Below are 15206 nucleotides of genomic sequence, written 5' to 3'. Positions count from 1 at the left end.
GGAGGTACCAGCATTTAATATTATATACTGGAGAGTTTTTTTTCTTGAAGATAGACTTTTTTTGCGGGATATGCTCTTCATTACATTTTTGGTGGTGATATTTAGCTGTTTGATATTTTTCCTCGTAATTTGTTTATGTGATATTTTGACATGCGATATTCAAACATGTAATCCAGGATCATAGAGACGTTTATTGACATTTCTGAAGAATTAATTGTGGTATAAAAATTAATCTACCATGAAGTTGTTGGCAAACTTCCAAGAATGCCAATTCCCTTTCTTTTATTTTACAAAAGAGGGGAAGAGGATAACTTGAACTATTAGATTTCGTAATGAAATGTTAAAACATGACTTCTCATGGGCAAAAGAGATACTCTAGGGTGGGATCGAACCACGAACCTTTCGATTAACAACTGAATGCGCTATATTTTTTTATTTTAGAGCATTTCCCGATTTATATCGAATGCGCTAGCTAATTGCTCCACGAAAGCCTCGACTTTGTCGAAAATCCCTCTGACGTGATCAATAATTCTCAGGAATTATCGAAAAAAAAATTCCAAATTTGTAATGGATGAAAAAAAAAAACGCTCCCGGGTGGGCTCGAACCACCAACCTTTCGGTTAACAGCCGAACGCGCTAGCCAATTGCGCCACGGAAGCTGATGTGAGAGAAAATTAATTTATCAGTGATAAACAAGTGATCAGTAATAAGACTGTTCTCACATTCCCAGAGATTGTTCTATCTCATTATGCGATCACAACTAACACCTTGGCGATTGCAAAATATCCCTTGACATTTCACTAGATGTCCTCATGATCATTGCATTCCATACACTGGTATTTTGTTTAAATAATTACAAACTCATGATTTATCCGTTAATTCTTCTGAACTTTTCCACATTCTTGACATTTGCATAATAGTTTACGTTGAATTTAGCTTTATGGTGAGGCCGTGAGAGGTTGCCATTACTTTCATTTAAAAAATGAAACTATTTCTGGCGAAAAAACCCATAACATTGATGTTATTTCACCTCGTTTTTTGGGGGAATTGATTTTTCCCCCCGTTAATTATCCAAATTTCATCCGGACAAATCCTTTTTTTTTTGTTATCTCGACGATAAATATTTCGAGATGTCTAGTTTTACCATCCGCCCCCTCTCTATCGTCACATTAGTCATTGTTGACTGTCATCTTTCACACGTCCCTTCCCACTATTCCAAATCCAAAACGGAAATATCCGATTATCACTCATTTATCACTTGCCACAATCTCCAACAATGAATCACCTCAAAACAAAATAAATGATAAACATGAAGATACGAAAAGAAAAAAAAATTTCATGTTTGATATTCAAGGTTATTACAATAACTTTTTCGTGATGAAAAAGTTAATTAATAAATAGAAAAAACCACAATTTATAATAATACATAATTATTATTACAGTAACGATTTTTCTGATATCTCAATAATACAAATCATTGATCAATATTAATATAATAAAATATAGTATTACTGATCCATTCGTTTATCATTTTTTTTTCCACTTTATTTTTTTTTTTCTCATCTAATTGTAAAATAATATTTTCAATAGTCATGACACGTAACATCTAGGGGAGCTAAATGTTGGGGGGAAGGGGTAGAGGAAATTTGACGGGAGGGCGGGGGGGGGGGGGGGCTGCGAGGGACATGGAATCTTGGATAAAAAATATAACGGAAAAAAAAAAATTACAGCATAAGGAAAAATTGTGACGAAGGGCGACAAAGTATAATTGCAAAAATGCCACCATCCCGAGTGGTTCGAGCTCGGTTGAACGATTAATTTTGTAATAAAAAAAAAAAATTGTTGCACGATTTGAAAAAAAAAATTCTCTTACCCGAGGTCGTATCGCGCCAGGGAAAGTGGCAAAACGTCTCGTCGTGACAATCTCTCAAGTTCTTCGAGATGAAAAATTATTCAAACAAGAAAGGAATTGTTCCACATTCTCTCGTTTATGAAGGAAAAAGAAAAAAAAAAATGTTCAATCAGTCAAGTGAATACATTCGTACTCTTGTCTCATGATGAGAATCATTCATGTAAAGCAATCGTAACAATTATCAATCACACATTTTGAGTTGGATGGAGAATTAATAAAAAATATTTTCATTCTGATGATAATTTCCTTGAGGTGATTATGGAAGGATCATTACTGCTTCTCTCCGAGCTCCTGGGGTTTGGGTAGTTCCTCAGCCTTGTTCTCCTCCTTTTTGTCCTCTTTGGACTCCTCCGATGAACTGGCATCTGCTGATTTAGCCTCTGGTTGTTTCTTCTCGAGGGATTCCTCGCTGGATTTTTCCTCACCGCTGCTCACATCTTTTTTCTCCTCTTTAGCAGCTTCCACGGGCTCTTGAACAGGTGTTTGGGGCTCTTGGGCTGTTTCCTTAGCGGCTTCGGGTTGTGCCACAACGATATCATCTGATTTCGCTTGGGGTCCATTGTCCGCTGGTTTACTCTCAGCCACTTCAATCTTCTCCTCAGCTGATCTCTTGGCCTCGACAATTGGCTCCTCGGATTTTCCCTGAATTGGAATAGCTACTTCCTTCTCACCTTCCTTCTTTGGCTCCTCGACAGCCTCGGATGCTGCCACCACTGGCTCCTCTTTGATTTCAGATGTCAGGTCTGATTTTTCCTGAACAGCTGGTGCCACTTCGGCCTCTGGTTTTTTCTCATCCTCCTTGGGTGCCTCGATCGCCTCGATCTTCTTCTCTTCCTCCACCTTTTTCTCTTCCTCCTTAGCTGGTTCAGCTACAGCTGCAGCTACTTCTGGAGCTGGTGCTGCCTCAGCTGGTGCAGCTACTGGTGCCTCTGATTGTTTAACTTCCTCAGTTCCACGGGTCACTCGGTCTGCATTCTCAACTTTGACTTCTTTCTTCTCCTCAACGGGCTTAGCTTCCTCACTGACAACAGCCTCAGGTTTCTTCTCTTCAGCTGGTGCTGATTCTGATGCAACAGCAACGATGGATTCTACGGGAGCTTCTGATTTGACAGCTGGTGATGACTCCTGGGCAGGTGGTGCTTGCTCCACGGGCTTAGCTTCAGCGACTTTGGGTTCTTCTACTGGGGCACTCTTGACTTCAGGAGCTGCTTCAGCCTGAAAGGATGATAGCTCACGTCAGGCCAATCTTATTTTCGATGAGATAGACCAGTGAGGGAATCCAGATGATGTGAGAAATGGAAAATGGTGGATACGTACCTTAGGATCAGCAACGGATGCAAGTGGTGCTTCAGCAATTAGGGGGACCTCAGGCACCTCCACTGGAGCAGATCGGACTGCTTCGAGGACTTGGGGGCTCTTTGGCTCCTCCTTCGCCACCGATATCTCCTCAACTGTTACCGCTTCAATGGACTTGACAAGCTCCTCGGCCTTCTTCTCCGGGTCTGGTTTAATTTCCTCAGTCTTAGCCTCGTCAACGTTTCTTGCTGATGCCTCTTGATGTGCTGCATGCTCCTCCGGTGTTTCACCTTCCTTGTGCTCAGTTACAACAGTCTCACCTGTCTCTCGCCTCAGGACATTCTGATCCTCCGCTGGTAGGGGCTCCTGCTCAGCAACTGGCATCGACAACACCTGGTGCAGCGCAATAGCGCACAGTAGTACTGCCACGTACTTCATAATTCAATCTGTTGGATATATAAATTTTGGAAATTAGAGGAGATCAGAGTGAGTCTGATGATGATTGATGATGGTGAATTGTCATGACATTGAGCCATTTGAGTGGAAACTGGGTAGACAGTGACAATTTTAGAATTATTACGGGTAATGACAGGATGCTGGTGACTGGTGGCTGTCTATCAATCGGTTCATATGATGTTGGAAATGTGGAATGATGGTGGGAATTGGAGAGATTAAAAGTATTGGAAGGGTGACAGGAGGAAATGCCAGAGACCCCCTATTACCTCATCAAGAATCATCAGATTCTCTTAATGGCGACACAATGAAACGTATAAAGATGTCGTTGACGGGAGGGGAAGGTCCCTCTTCCGTTGACAGTTTGATGGGTTTTTGAAATACTTCATGAAGACTTTGGAAATTGATTTTTCGAAAATTTTTTGGGCCTCGCAAGTCTCTTCGGTTTGTCTTCGTGGGGGGTTTTTTTTTCTCTCGTTTAGGGATTTCATTTCGTGTTTTGCGGTGAATGGAGAGAGAAAGAGGTCTGAGATAATTGATGGTTATTATTACGAAATGACAATTGCGCAATTTATATTTGAGATTTGCAACACAATTTTTTTTTAAGGCACCGCTGGGGTGGGGAGAAGAGAGAGGCAATTTGAAGGTAATTGTATACTCACTCGTTGGAGAGTCCTTTTGAATTAACGAAACACAGGCGATGCACCAAACTTTGATTTTTTGTTTTCCGTGAAGGTTGCGAGAACTTTTTGGTTGACCGGGATTTTTTTTTTTTTATTCGTTTTAGATATTTTTTTAGTGGGCGCGTGCGCGTTCGACGGGGGACCGCTCTGTCAGGGAGGTTTCGGTCGTATGTCGGCAGGAGTGGACGGGGACCGCTTATATATCCCTAGCGCGGGCACGCAGCCGCCTCAGGGACCTGGAGGTGACTCCCACCCCGAGAGATTTTGTTCCGTGGACTGACATGAGTCCCAGCCCGGCGGGAGGAGGCGTTTTTGGTTGTTTTCAGATTTTTTTTGTTTCGAGGAAATGTTGATTTTAGTTTTTCGTGGACTTTTTTTTTGGTCTTTTAAAATGATTTTTGATTATTTTTTTATAAGGATCGGAAAATTTTTATGTCAATTGGAGGAAATTATTTGTTTTGAGCGCAATTGTTAGTGAAATTGGGGGATGAAACGGTTTGGGGAGAATGAATGTTTCAACATTTTTTTGTCGGGGGAGAGAAATAGTTTTTTGTTTAAGAATAATTTTTTGATCTTCTGAAAAATTAGATTGAAATATTTTTGAGTCTTAAATTGTTCTGGCAATTTTGGCATTTGCTTGAGAAAACAGCAGAAAACGCATTAAATTATCTGAATGTTCCATGGACTCTCTCGTGTTCTCAATCTTTTGGTTTTGGGAAGAGATGTTTGTTTTTATTTTTCAATGAATTATTTTTTTTTATTCTTCAAAATGTGGAATTTTCCGTTAAGTTGATGGTCCGGAAATTCTTGTATCAATCGGAAGAATTATTTATTCTCTTGGCTAGAATGATTGATGAAATTGTGAGGAAAAATAACTGTTTTTGGGAGAAGAAAAAAATATTAAACTGATTGAAGTTTACAATCAAAAATTTATTTTTCCATCGAAAAAAATTTTCTTCCCTTTGAAGTATTATTTTGATGATTAAAAAAAGGTTTTCATTTTGCAAAAAATTTTTTTTAAGTATTGACAAGTACTTTTGCAACATCTTTGAGATGCAAAAACTTTTATTACATTTTTTTCGTTCAATCAATCATAGAAAATAACATTAAAAATAAAAAAACAAAATCTAAAACGAAAAAATTCTAAAAATTTCAATTTTACAAACCTTATCATTTTTCAATTCTTTGTTATTCTCCAGCCGGTGTTTGCATAAATCTAGGAACTCGTCAGTGATAAAAAAAATGATATCAATAAAAGTAATGAACTTTTTTAAACTAAAATTCAGTGTTTTCAAATTAGTCAGTGACAAAAAGAACTGGCCAGCTCATTTTTTCTCTCATTAGATATTTAATTTCCCTTGCTAATTAACGAACTAATCTCCAAGGTCTTCTGAATAACATTATCCAACATTAAAAATGATCTCTAATTAATTTTAAAACGTTGTCCGTTGATATCATCGATTAATAATCGTAAAGTGTTTTTACGATACGTGAGGAAACGATGAAACTGTTTTGTTGTTTGGTTTTTGGGTTGAAGGCTCGATGTAGTGACATAAGGTCACTGTCTCGAGGCGCCTAGAAGGGGCTAACGGTCCACACGAGTAACGCCTAGTCCGGGATATGCATTTCCAGGGATTAATTATGGATTTTTGGAGAGTTGCCCGTTAAGACTGGTTCAGGAAATGTAAATACTTGAAGGAGTCTTGAAGATAATACCAATGATTTACCGAAGGTTTATTACGATCTGGATAAATACTATCCTCACAATATTCAACTCCTTCTTTCAATAATTATTAATTCGATAATCAATCGATTTTCGCTAGAAAAATTACTTTTCAATTTCTCCACTTCAATTTTATTTTTATTTCATTTTTTTTCCCATAAATAAAATTATTTCTCCAAAGGGGTGAGCTATTCACGATAAAAATCACTACATTTTACTGTTCCCGATATTTTTCCTGCAATTAAAAATAATCTGACCCATTTTGCGCTCGTAAATGTTAATAAAAAGCGAAGAAAATTTTTTTTTTGATACCTCGAGGGGCTACACGAGTTTTTTTTATTAATTAATTGAATCAGAAATGTCTTGATCCAGTCAATGAGGTAATTCCTCCCTCTCTCTCTCCCCCTCCCACCTCCCTATCTGGCCCAGAAGTTAATTTTTTTTTTCAATCATCATAACTCTTTTTATTCATCATCTCTCGCTATTTTTTACATCCCATAATTTCCTCAACACCACGTTTATTATATTCTGAGAAATCCACCACTCAATTATCATGATTTGCTGCCACGCGCAACGAGTGGAAACAATCGGTCAACTGAGATGAAAAAGAAAAATTTTGCATGAAAAAAAAATGCAGTGGAAATGAAAAAACTCGGATGAAAAATCATAAATATTGATTTTGCGGTGTTAACAAATGTGCATGTGACTTCAATCAGTTCAATTATGATTGCCAATGGAGATATTTCACGCAATATATTATCTTTGGATTAATTATTCGCGGAAATTCATGGGAAATAATGTTTGATTGCGAGATGATATCTTTTAAATTGCTATTGTTTTATGCAAAAACAATTGGGAAAATATGAACTCAAAATATTCCGGTTGCTTTGAGAATCTTCATAGCGCCATCTCTGGATTGATTAGTCTCGTCAAATTAAACTATTGTAATTAAGAGAAATTAAAGGGACGGAATTTTGCGACGAATATTGACGCTTTTTCGTTGGATGTGAGTAAAGTCGAATTTTCCGGCCGCTGCGGAGACTTTTTTATTAATAAAAAATTGAGTAATCGGTCCTCAGAATTTTTTATAACATAAACAAATTAGTAGTTGAAGAATTTATCTTGTGATAATCCCCTTCTGGTCCGAGGAATCCATTTAATATTGTCATTATATTTAAAATATTCTAAGCTGATGATTTTTTTTTGTTGAAGACTTCCGGAAATGTCTATTCCATGTTTTTTTTTTTTCAAATGGAAAAACGTTTGACGGCTGTTTTTTTATTATTTATTATCTGACGTTATTGTCTTCTCCGTCATTGCAAATACCCTGTAATCACAATTTTCGTGCTTTTCAATATTTTTATTTACGTCAGTCTATAAATATAAACTAGCCAAGACTCGTTCAAAGTTGCAATCTTCGGTAACGGTACGTAACGGTTGTGAAGAATTCCCCTGGGTGAGTGAGAAAATGAATAAATAGGAAGTTCACAGGAGTGGTTTTTAATCTTTATTTTACATTGAGAAAAAAAAAATTAGTTCTGCCGAAAAATTATATAGTTCGATTGAGTATATTTTATGGAGTGGAACAGATTTGCTGAAAGAAAATAGAATTTCTCGGAAGGAGAAAGAAAAATTTAAGATATTTTTCTATGATAAATTGCCTGGGACTTCTTCAGTCATCAGTTTAGTTAAATAAATAATAATATAAATTATTATGTTATGAAATTTATTTCTAGAATTTTTTTTGATACAAAATATATTTTACGCTTCAGTTGGGAGCGCGAGTCGCGCCCAAAATCGCTCTAAATTGTGGTTTTCTAATGGGAATTTTTGCAATAATAAATTACGCCCCTAATCAAATCGTAAATTATTATTACATAAACGTAACTTACAATTTTATATTGGTAAAACACTCAAAGTTGCGGTAAATAACGATAATTTTTTTTGTCTTTTACAGTCACTCATCCGCAATTTACGACAATTTTTTTTATCGCATTACGACTAGTCTTTTCTTAAAAGATCACATAATATTTTCAAATTTTTTTACTTTTTAAAAACGTTTTTTTAAGAAGCACTAAAGTGCTGCCGAGGCGATTGTTTTCAAAGTGATATGAAGATGCGTTAATTGAAGAAAAAATTAATTGAATCTCAGAGCCGGGAAGTTAAAAATTGTTTGAAGGTCTAATACGCGTAAGAAAATCGTAAACTACTTTTATTAGGGTCATAATTTATGATTTGTTCAACGTCAATTACGCTTTGATAAACGGAGAAAAATATTTAGACGCAGTTTAAATTTTTATTTTGACAGTAAAATACCCCTTCCCAGTCTTACATTTCGATTTTCATAATAGAAAAATTCACAAACAACTTCCGTTAGGGATAAATTATGTTCATAAAAAGGTGTAAATTATTTTTATTATGCAATGTTTAAATATTTTTTAATGTAAATTGCTAAATCTTTCCATTTAAATTAAAGAATTCGCAATTTTTTTACGTGAAAATAACTGAAAAAATTATGGAAACTCTTTTTTTCTCTGGAATTCAGATGAAAATTAATAATTACATTTCAACGAACGTTTTAATGAATATTTTTGATTTCATACAGAAGAAGAATATTTTGACGAGAAGACAAACTTTTTGTCCAAAAAATATAATTTTTTCTCGAAGTTATTTCCATTCAGGAAATTTTTTGCAATAAAAGTGGACCACAATAATTTAATTGAAAAATACGTGAACGCAATCAAAATTCATAATTATGGGGCATTGTTGAATTTTATTTGTTTATGTTTTCAATACTATCAACTGATAGAACAAATAATTGAACGATTTACTTCAGAAGCTGTTGAATGGTCTCTTGATCAATTGCTCTGTTTTGATCTTTCGACGGAAACTTTATTTGTTATTCCCGAGCAAGTGGATTCAACTTAACAAAAGACTTCTTCTTTAAAACGTATAATTGTTCTGCAGAACTAATTTCTTCTCTCAGTACAATTATTACGTCTATTTTATGTCCATTCCTCCCTCTTCGTATTTTAATTGTCTTCTCCTACGTCAAAATTATTAATTTTTTATCAGGAAAACGAATAATTATTCTGCAGAAGGCATTTCTTTCCTGACAACAATTCTAACAATTTTAATATCCGGTCTCCATTCCATTTACGTGATTTTTACCGTACATTGTATCCTTTTTTTTATGAATCATAATCCAAAATTTTTTTATTAACGAAACTGATATTTTTCTTTTTTTTTATTGAATTTTTTCCATTTTTTTCATCGTACGTCAAAATGACGAATTTTTGATACGACTTTATCATGAAAGAATGTCACGACGAGTCATCTCAGGAGTCGAGTTTTATCATAACTAATTTAATGAATGTTTTTTTTCTCCCGGATTATTCTTCATTAAAACGTGAGACGTACTCAGGCCATTTAATTGAATGATTCATGACTGCTCGCCGGTAATTCTTGGTAACTATTTAATTGAGGAATGAAATACCTGGTGGGTTGTACTGACGGGGGCATTCACTGTTCATTTTGAAGAATTTTATCATACCGTCTTGCCCCACAGTGACGATCCAACGATTTTCATTTTTTCTATCAGACGAAATTAAATTTTAAGCTGATGATTCAATCGAATTTAAAATTACTAAAAAAAACTATAATAATGTAATAATATATAATATCATATATATTATATTATATATATATACGCATATTGTATATACATATACACATAAAATATATAATTATAATAATTATACTAATTTATAAATTATATATTTGGTGTAACATTCTTTATTATTTGAATGATTTTTTTTTACATTTTTATATTTCATATTATTACTGAAAAATGCAGAATACTTTTGACTTCTGAGAGAAACATTTCCGTCTGAAATTTACACTTGAACGAACAAGGTCACTGCTTGCATATCCTCTAATTGCATTATGATTTTGCGCCTCCGGCACGCGCATTAAATATCACGAGGAATTTTCTTGTTCCTCAAGGGACAGTGAGTCATGTTTGGTGTTTACATTGCTGCACATTTCATGTGATTTCGATGGACTCGAAAGAATTTATTCGGAGCATGTTCTATCGATTCGCCGGGCAATTTTGTTTAAATAAATTCAACGGTGATAAATCATAACCATTTGTGGGAGATATAGTCAGGAAAAACTGCGACATTGGGGAACTTGAATTTTTTTTCTCAAGTTTATTGTCTCCTGAAGCTATATTTGAGGCAGAAAGACCTGAACTATTATTATTGTTGTTCGATTATTTTTTATTTATTGACAAAATGAATTTTTTCGAGGCGGTAAAACACCTGTGACGTCAGCTCACCGCAGTTGGCGAATTTTCATGTGGCGCCATCAAGCGGTTTTTATAAATAATTTTTAGGGAGAAATTGTCGGGAAAAATGACGTGACTATTTTCGAAATTCGTAAGCGAGTGATGGGTAGTTTTTATGGGGATGGAAAAGAAAAATTCGGATTCTGTGGATAAATTTGTTGATTTAGGCAGTAAAATTTAACGGAAAGTTTAAAAAATTATTCGAAGTCGAACTAAATTTTTTAAAAATTCTGACACCAAATATTTTTTACGCAATCGACAGATAATTTTTACGTCTCGAGATACGTAAATTTGCAGGAAGGGCAGACTAGCCCTTCTTCGGGAGTCATCGGGTGTTTTCGGGCGGTCTAGGTAGAGGGGGATAGTGATCGTTGGCTTTGTTCGAGAGAAATGGCGTTATGTGACTCTTCTTATTGATTTTTTTCCAATAAAAAAAATCATAGGACATTTTTAGTGGACAATTCTTACAAAATAACTCATTAACAACTAAATTATTAAATAAAAATCAGGTTATTGCGTAAATGGTTAATTCAATGGTCGATAAAAAATCATGGATTTCAATCCGAAATCTCCGAGTCATCAGACATTTTAAATGAACAATTCGTTATCTGCAAAAAATTCCTCCCAATCATTTCTCGTTTAATCTCCAATTTTCAGCACATCATCAGAAACAATCTCCCTCGTTTGTCCTCGAGGATGAATAAGCCCAAGCTATAAAATTTTTCGAAGATGTTCAAGTCCTTGGCCTTGAGTGCTACTTGCCTTCTAATTTTATCCCAAACCCAAATCCGGTTTTTCTCGCCTGGTCCTGGGCCCTTCGCTCTTCTCACCATTATCTTGGTCACGAGTTAAAGTCTGGCACTGGCTCAATGATAATGACACTCAACAAATTCCGGAAGTTTGGGGGTCATCTGGGTACATGACCCGCAAGGGAAAATACTCCTCTAGCAAATGCTTTCTTTGTTGTGTTTAACAGCCGGGAAAATTTCCACTCGAATTGTGGTCAATTAATCATTTCACTTTAGCCTTTGCCCAGAAGTTTCTCAAGGGAAATTTTTGTCTAGGTCATGCTGTCATTATCTACTTGAGATTCAGCGATTGAAGAAAAAAATCCTAAATGAAAATATCAAAATTTATCTGAAACTATACAAATTAGCATTGAAATTGGGACTGATGGTGACCTATTTTACCCCACAATTATTTCAAAAACACAAACATTATTTACCAACAGAACAATTTTTTTTGTTCTCAAATTTTTCTAGAACAAATCAATTTTTTATTCATTTTTTATTGTTTTCCTTTCAATTCTAACGTTTTATTCATGACTTTCGGGGTAGAATGGGTCCTTTGTTACAATCTACTTGTCCCTAACGATAAACCGTCCTGCCCCCCTATTGTATTTTAGAAATGAGAAAGGAAATCTGCAAATTAAATGAATTTAATTATTAATTTTTATTCTCTTAATTTCGATTTTTATCGATGAAAATCGGGGCACAATGGATTCTCTCATTTAATATTCTGGTCTAACGAACGGGGTAATTATTGACCCCGTCAGCTGACTCCAAGGACAAAAGAATATTTTTTCTAATAGTGAACTAAAATGGAAATAGTGAGGGAAATAATTTTCTCTGATTCGTCACGGTGAAAATAATTTTTCATACGAACAAGGAGTTGGTGATGCCCAACCATTGAGGACCTTGGGCCTCTTTCGCATCATAGAATAATGACAATGTTAGACGAGAGCGTCATAATACCCATAATACCGTTGGCACGAAGTACATTGCGCTTTATGCGAAAATATACTTCTCGGCAATTGCAATACTAAATCATTAACAATTAGAATTGGAAAGAAAAATAGAGGAATGGGAGGTGTCAGTGAGGAATGTAACCACAAACGCCAAAGAAAGCGGGTGCAATGAATAAAAATGACAAAATGACAGATTTTTTATTCCAACAAGAAATAACAATTTTTTTGGGCGGAAAGTCCATCTATTTGTAGATCTACTGGTGACAAAATCTATGTCCTTGACTCTGCCAGTCGTACCTTTATTTATTTATTATTTTTAGGAGAACAAAAAATTGAGTATTTATTGTTGCGTGGTAGAGTTGCTAATGAATCTACCGAGAAACTCTACCAGGCGAATCTATTAAATCTACTCATTTTATTTTTTTAAGAACAAAGGAAGTCATTGGCAGAATCAACGACTACTGACAGAGTCAGCTCTACCAATTAATCTTTGACAAAAAAATCTACCTTAATGATAGATTCGATGGCAATCTATCGATTGAATTTATCAGCGAGATTACACTAGTCAACTCTAACAATTACGGTAAATTTTTCGGGGAGAAATAATTGCGTCGATTAAATCGGTAGATCGATAGATTCAATCGGTAGATTCGGTTGTCAGAGTTTCGCAGTCTAATCTATCAATTTTATTTTATCTTCAATTTAGTAATTCGAAAACCCAGAAATATGTTCACATAATCCATCGGTTGATAGATTTAACCGGTAGATTCAGTCGATCCATAGAGTTCAGCCGTTGAACATAGATTTTCCGCCGCCCGCACTAATCTACTGATTTCAATTACATTTCTTACTTAAACGGTAGATTTTCTTGACAGTCAAATCTACCAATCGACTCAACAAAGTAGATGTCTCGATAGATTTACCTATCAAACTTAATCCATAGATTAATCCATCAACCATAGACTCACCCCCCTACACCCAAATCTACCGATTTCAATCTCTTTCTAATCCCCATCTGCCAGTTTTGCGCACCCAAAAACTGTCAATAAAACCGACAGATTAATATATTCCCAAGGTGACCTTGATCGATACCCTTACGATAAAATCTACCAAATCTACCCAAACAATTTCCCGTTTCCTCCGCCCATAAACATCCAATCAACCGTCACCGACATCTCCAACACCATCAGTAGACTCAACTAGGGTTAAATGGACCATCATTAAACCTCGATATCTCCCAATCACACGATTGGTCATCCCAGGGCTCCTCGAAACCTTGAAAATTCCCCCACCTAAATTCTCAATAAATAAGAGAATCCAACAGTCACCGGTCATTAACAATTTTAAAAATACCCATTTTACCCCATGATAAAATAACAATTAAGCAAAAATTCACTGTTTATCGGGTTTTCTGTCGTTGATAGTAAGTGTATTCTCTGGATGGGCACTTATATGGAATAGCTGTTGGTACGAAGCGCTTCGGGTGGAGTTGGTCGTTGCGGGGGGTGCGGGGGGGGGGACTGAGGAGGATAGGGGTGATGGTGAGGGGAGGGAGAAGAAGAAGGGCTCGGAACAACGCCCGTCCGGCAAAGGCTAAGTTAGGATGAGGATAGCAGCGATTATCTTAACGATCGCTTGGCTGCACCAGCAAAACCTGAACCAGCCAACTCGTTTCATCGTTCGTTCTATGGTATGCCATATAACCCCAGTGGAATCAGATACCCCCCCACCCCCCTCGTTTCTCCCTCCTTCCCCTCTCTTCCTTTATCTCTCCCTCACGAACTACTGAATAGTAGTCTTAAAACCTTCTTTGAGACTATGTTTGTACAATATTTATCTCTCGAGTTGATATAAATAATCTCGAGGGGGATATCAGTGCAACGCGAAGGGGGAGGGGGGGGGGTTGATAGTGACCCCATGTATGTTGGCTGGAACGACAACCCGTTTTACCTATTTATTTATTTATTTATTTATTTTTGTAGAGAATTTTTTTTGGTCTTTTTTTACATTTTTTTTTTTGATTTTTGTTTCGTTTGGTAATTGTTAATGTAAAATTTTGATGTTTAATTTTTTTGGTTTTTGATGGAGCCATTATTTTTGTAGATTGCGCCATTCGGAAGTGCATTCCTTATGTATTTGCAACAAAAATGTATTATTGTTAATAGATAGGCATTTTCGCAGTTATTTTCAATTTTTAAGTTGCATTTTCATGGGAAAATAGCCGAAGTACTTGAATATATTTAATACTTCGGTGCCAATGACTTTGAAACTGAAAGTACCCTCTGCACACCTCCCAGCAAGGCCGTCAGCCATCTGTGTCCCGTAGGCCGTATAATGCGTTACACACGATAGTATTACAGGTATTATCCGTATTACACGTATTACCAGCGTGTATTATACCAACTCAGTGACCTCGAGAGATTCACTGGTATCAACCCACCCTATAAATAATTTTTGCCTTTTCTATGTAAAAGAAAAATATTTATTTTTCCTTTTTTTCCCGGTCTTTTGATTTTGCACTATTCGTTTTTGCCCATTGGCCTCTCAGGGCCGGTTTTATCCAGCCTCCTTTCTTACCCTTCCTCGAATTGGCATTCGTATTTCTACGAGTGGATAAGTATACACTGCGCAGGGCATAAAATTTCGAGTTCCTCATTTAAAAAAATTTTTTTTCTCAAAAAATTAGTGAAAAAAAACGACAGAATTTTTCCGATTTTTTTTTTGGTTTTATTTGCGATTAAAAAATGCGGATCTCCTTGACACTCGCGTAGTTGCATTATAAATCTCATAATTATGCAGATATTTTCATAATGATAATCGGAAATCCCTCTGTCATCGGAAGAATTCAGAATATGAGAAAAATCATCGTCGGGAGACGATAAATCACGAAAATGCGCAGTAGTCACTTTTCAGCTCCTGAAACGAGTGGATTCCGGGGGTCGATAGTGACCCCAATCGACAGATTGGAAGATTTCACCTGAAATTAAAAAAAAACGATCTATTTAGGCCCCATAGAACCCGACTTACAGCGAAAAACGTGAGAG

The 15206-nt window shown here is 35.9% G+C and overlaps 2 protein-coding genes and 1 non-coding gene across 3 annotated transcripts in view; 1 reads left to right on the top strand and 2 right to left on the bottom strand.

Moving 5' to 3' along the window:
- S6kl (S6 Kinase Like) overlaps window positions 1–15206 on the top strand; it is a 35835-nt gene that overhangs the window by 4189 nt on the left and 16440 nt on the right. The window lies entirely within an intron of this gene.
- On the bottom strand, window positions 586–659 carry Trnan-guu (transfer RNA asparagine (anticodon GUU)). The gene has a single exon. It is a non-coding gene; the product is annotated as a tRNA-Asn (tRNA).
- On the bottom strand, window positions 1414–4522 carry LOC135165847 (neurofilament heavy polypeptide). Its single transcript, XM_064127590.1, has 3 exons — window positions 4324–4522; window positions 3230–3654; window positions 1414–3127 (listed from the first exon to the last, which is right to left on the bottom strand). Exons 2-3 carry the CDS (start codon window positions 3644–3646, stop codon window positions 2183–2185), a joined length of 1362 nt encoding a protein of 453 aa, XP_063983660.1. The 5' UTR covers window positions 3647–3654; window positions 4324–4522; the 3' UTR covers window positions 1414–2182.

Source organism: Diachasmimorpha longicaudata, chromosome 9 (assembly GCF_034640455.1).
Source record: "Diachasmimorpha longicaudata isolate KC_UGA_2023 chromosome 9, iyDiaLong2, whole genome shotgun sequence".
Taxonomy (NCBI): Eukaryota; Metazoa; Arthropoda; class Insecta; order Hymenoptera; family Braconidae; genus Diachasmimorpha; species Diachasmimorpha longicaudata.
This window is presented reverse-complemented; position numbering and strand designations above follow the sequence as displayed.

What these genes read in the sequence shown, in the direction of transcription:
- LOC135165847 (XM_064127590.1), bottom strand. Translation starts at nt 3,646, where the DNA reads ATGAAGTACGTGGCAGTACTACTGTGCGCTATTGCGCTGCACCAGGTG. An exon ending in CATCCGTTGCTGATCCTAAG is followed by an intron (nt 3,128 to 3,229) that starts GTACGTATCCAC and finishes TCATCCTTTCAG; the next exon opens with GCTGAAGCAGCTCCTGAAGT.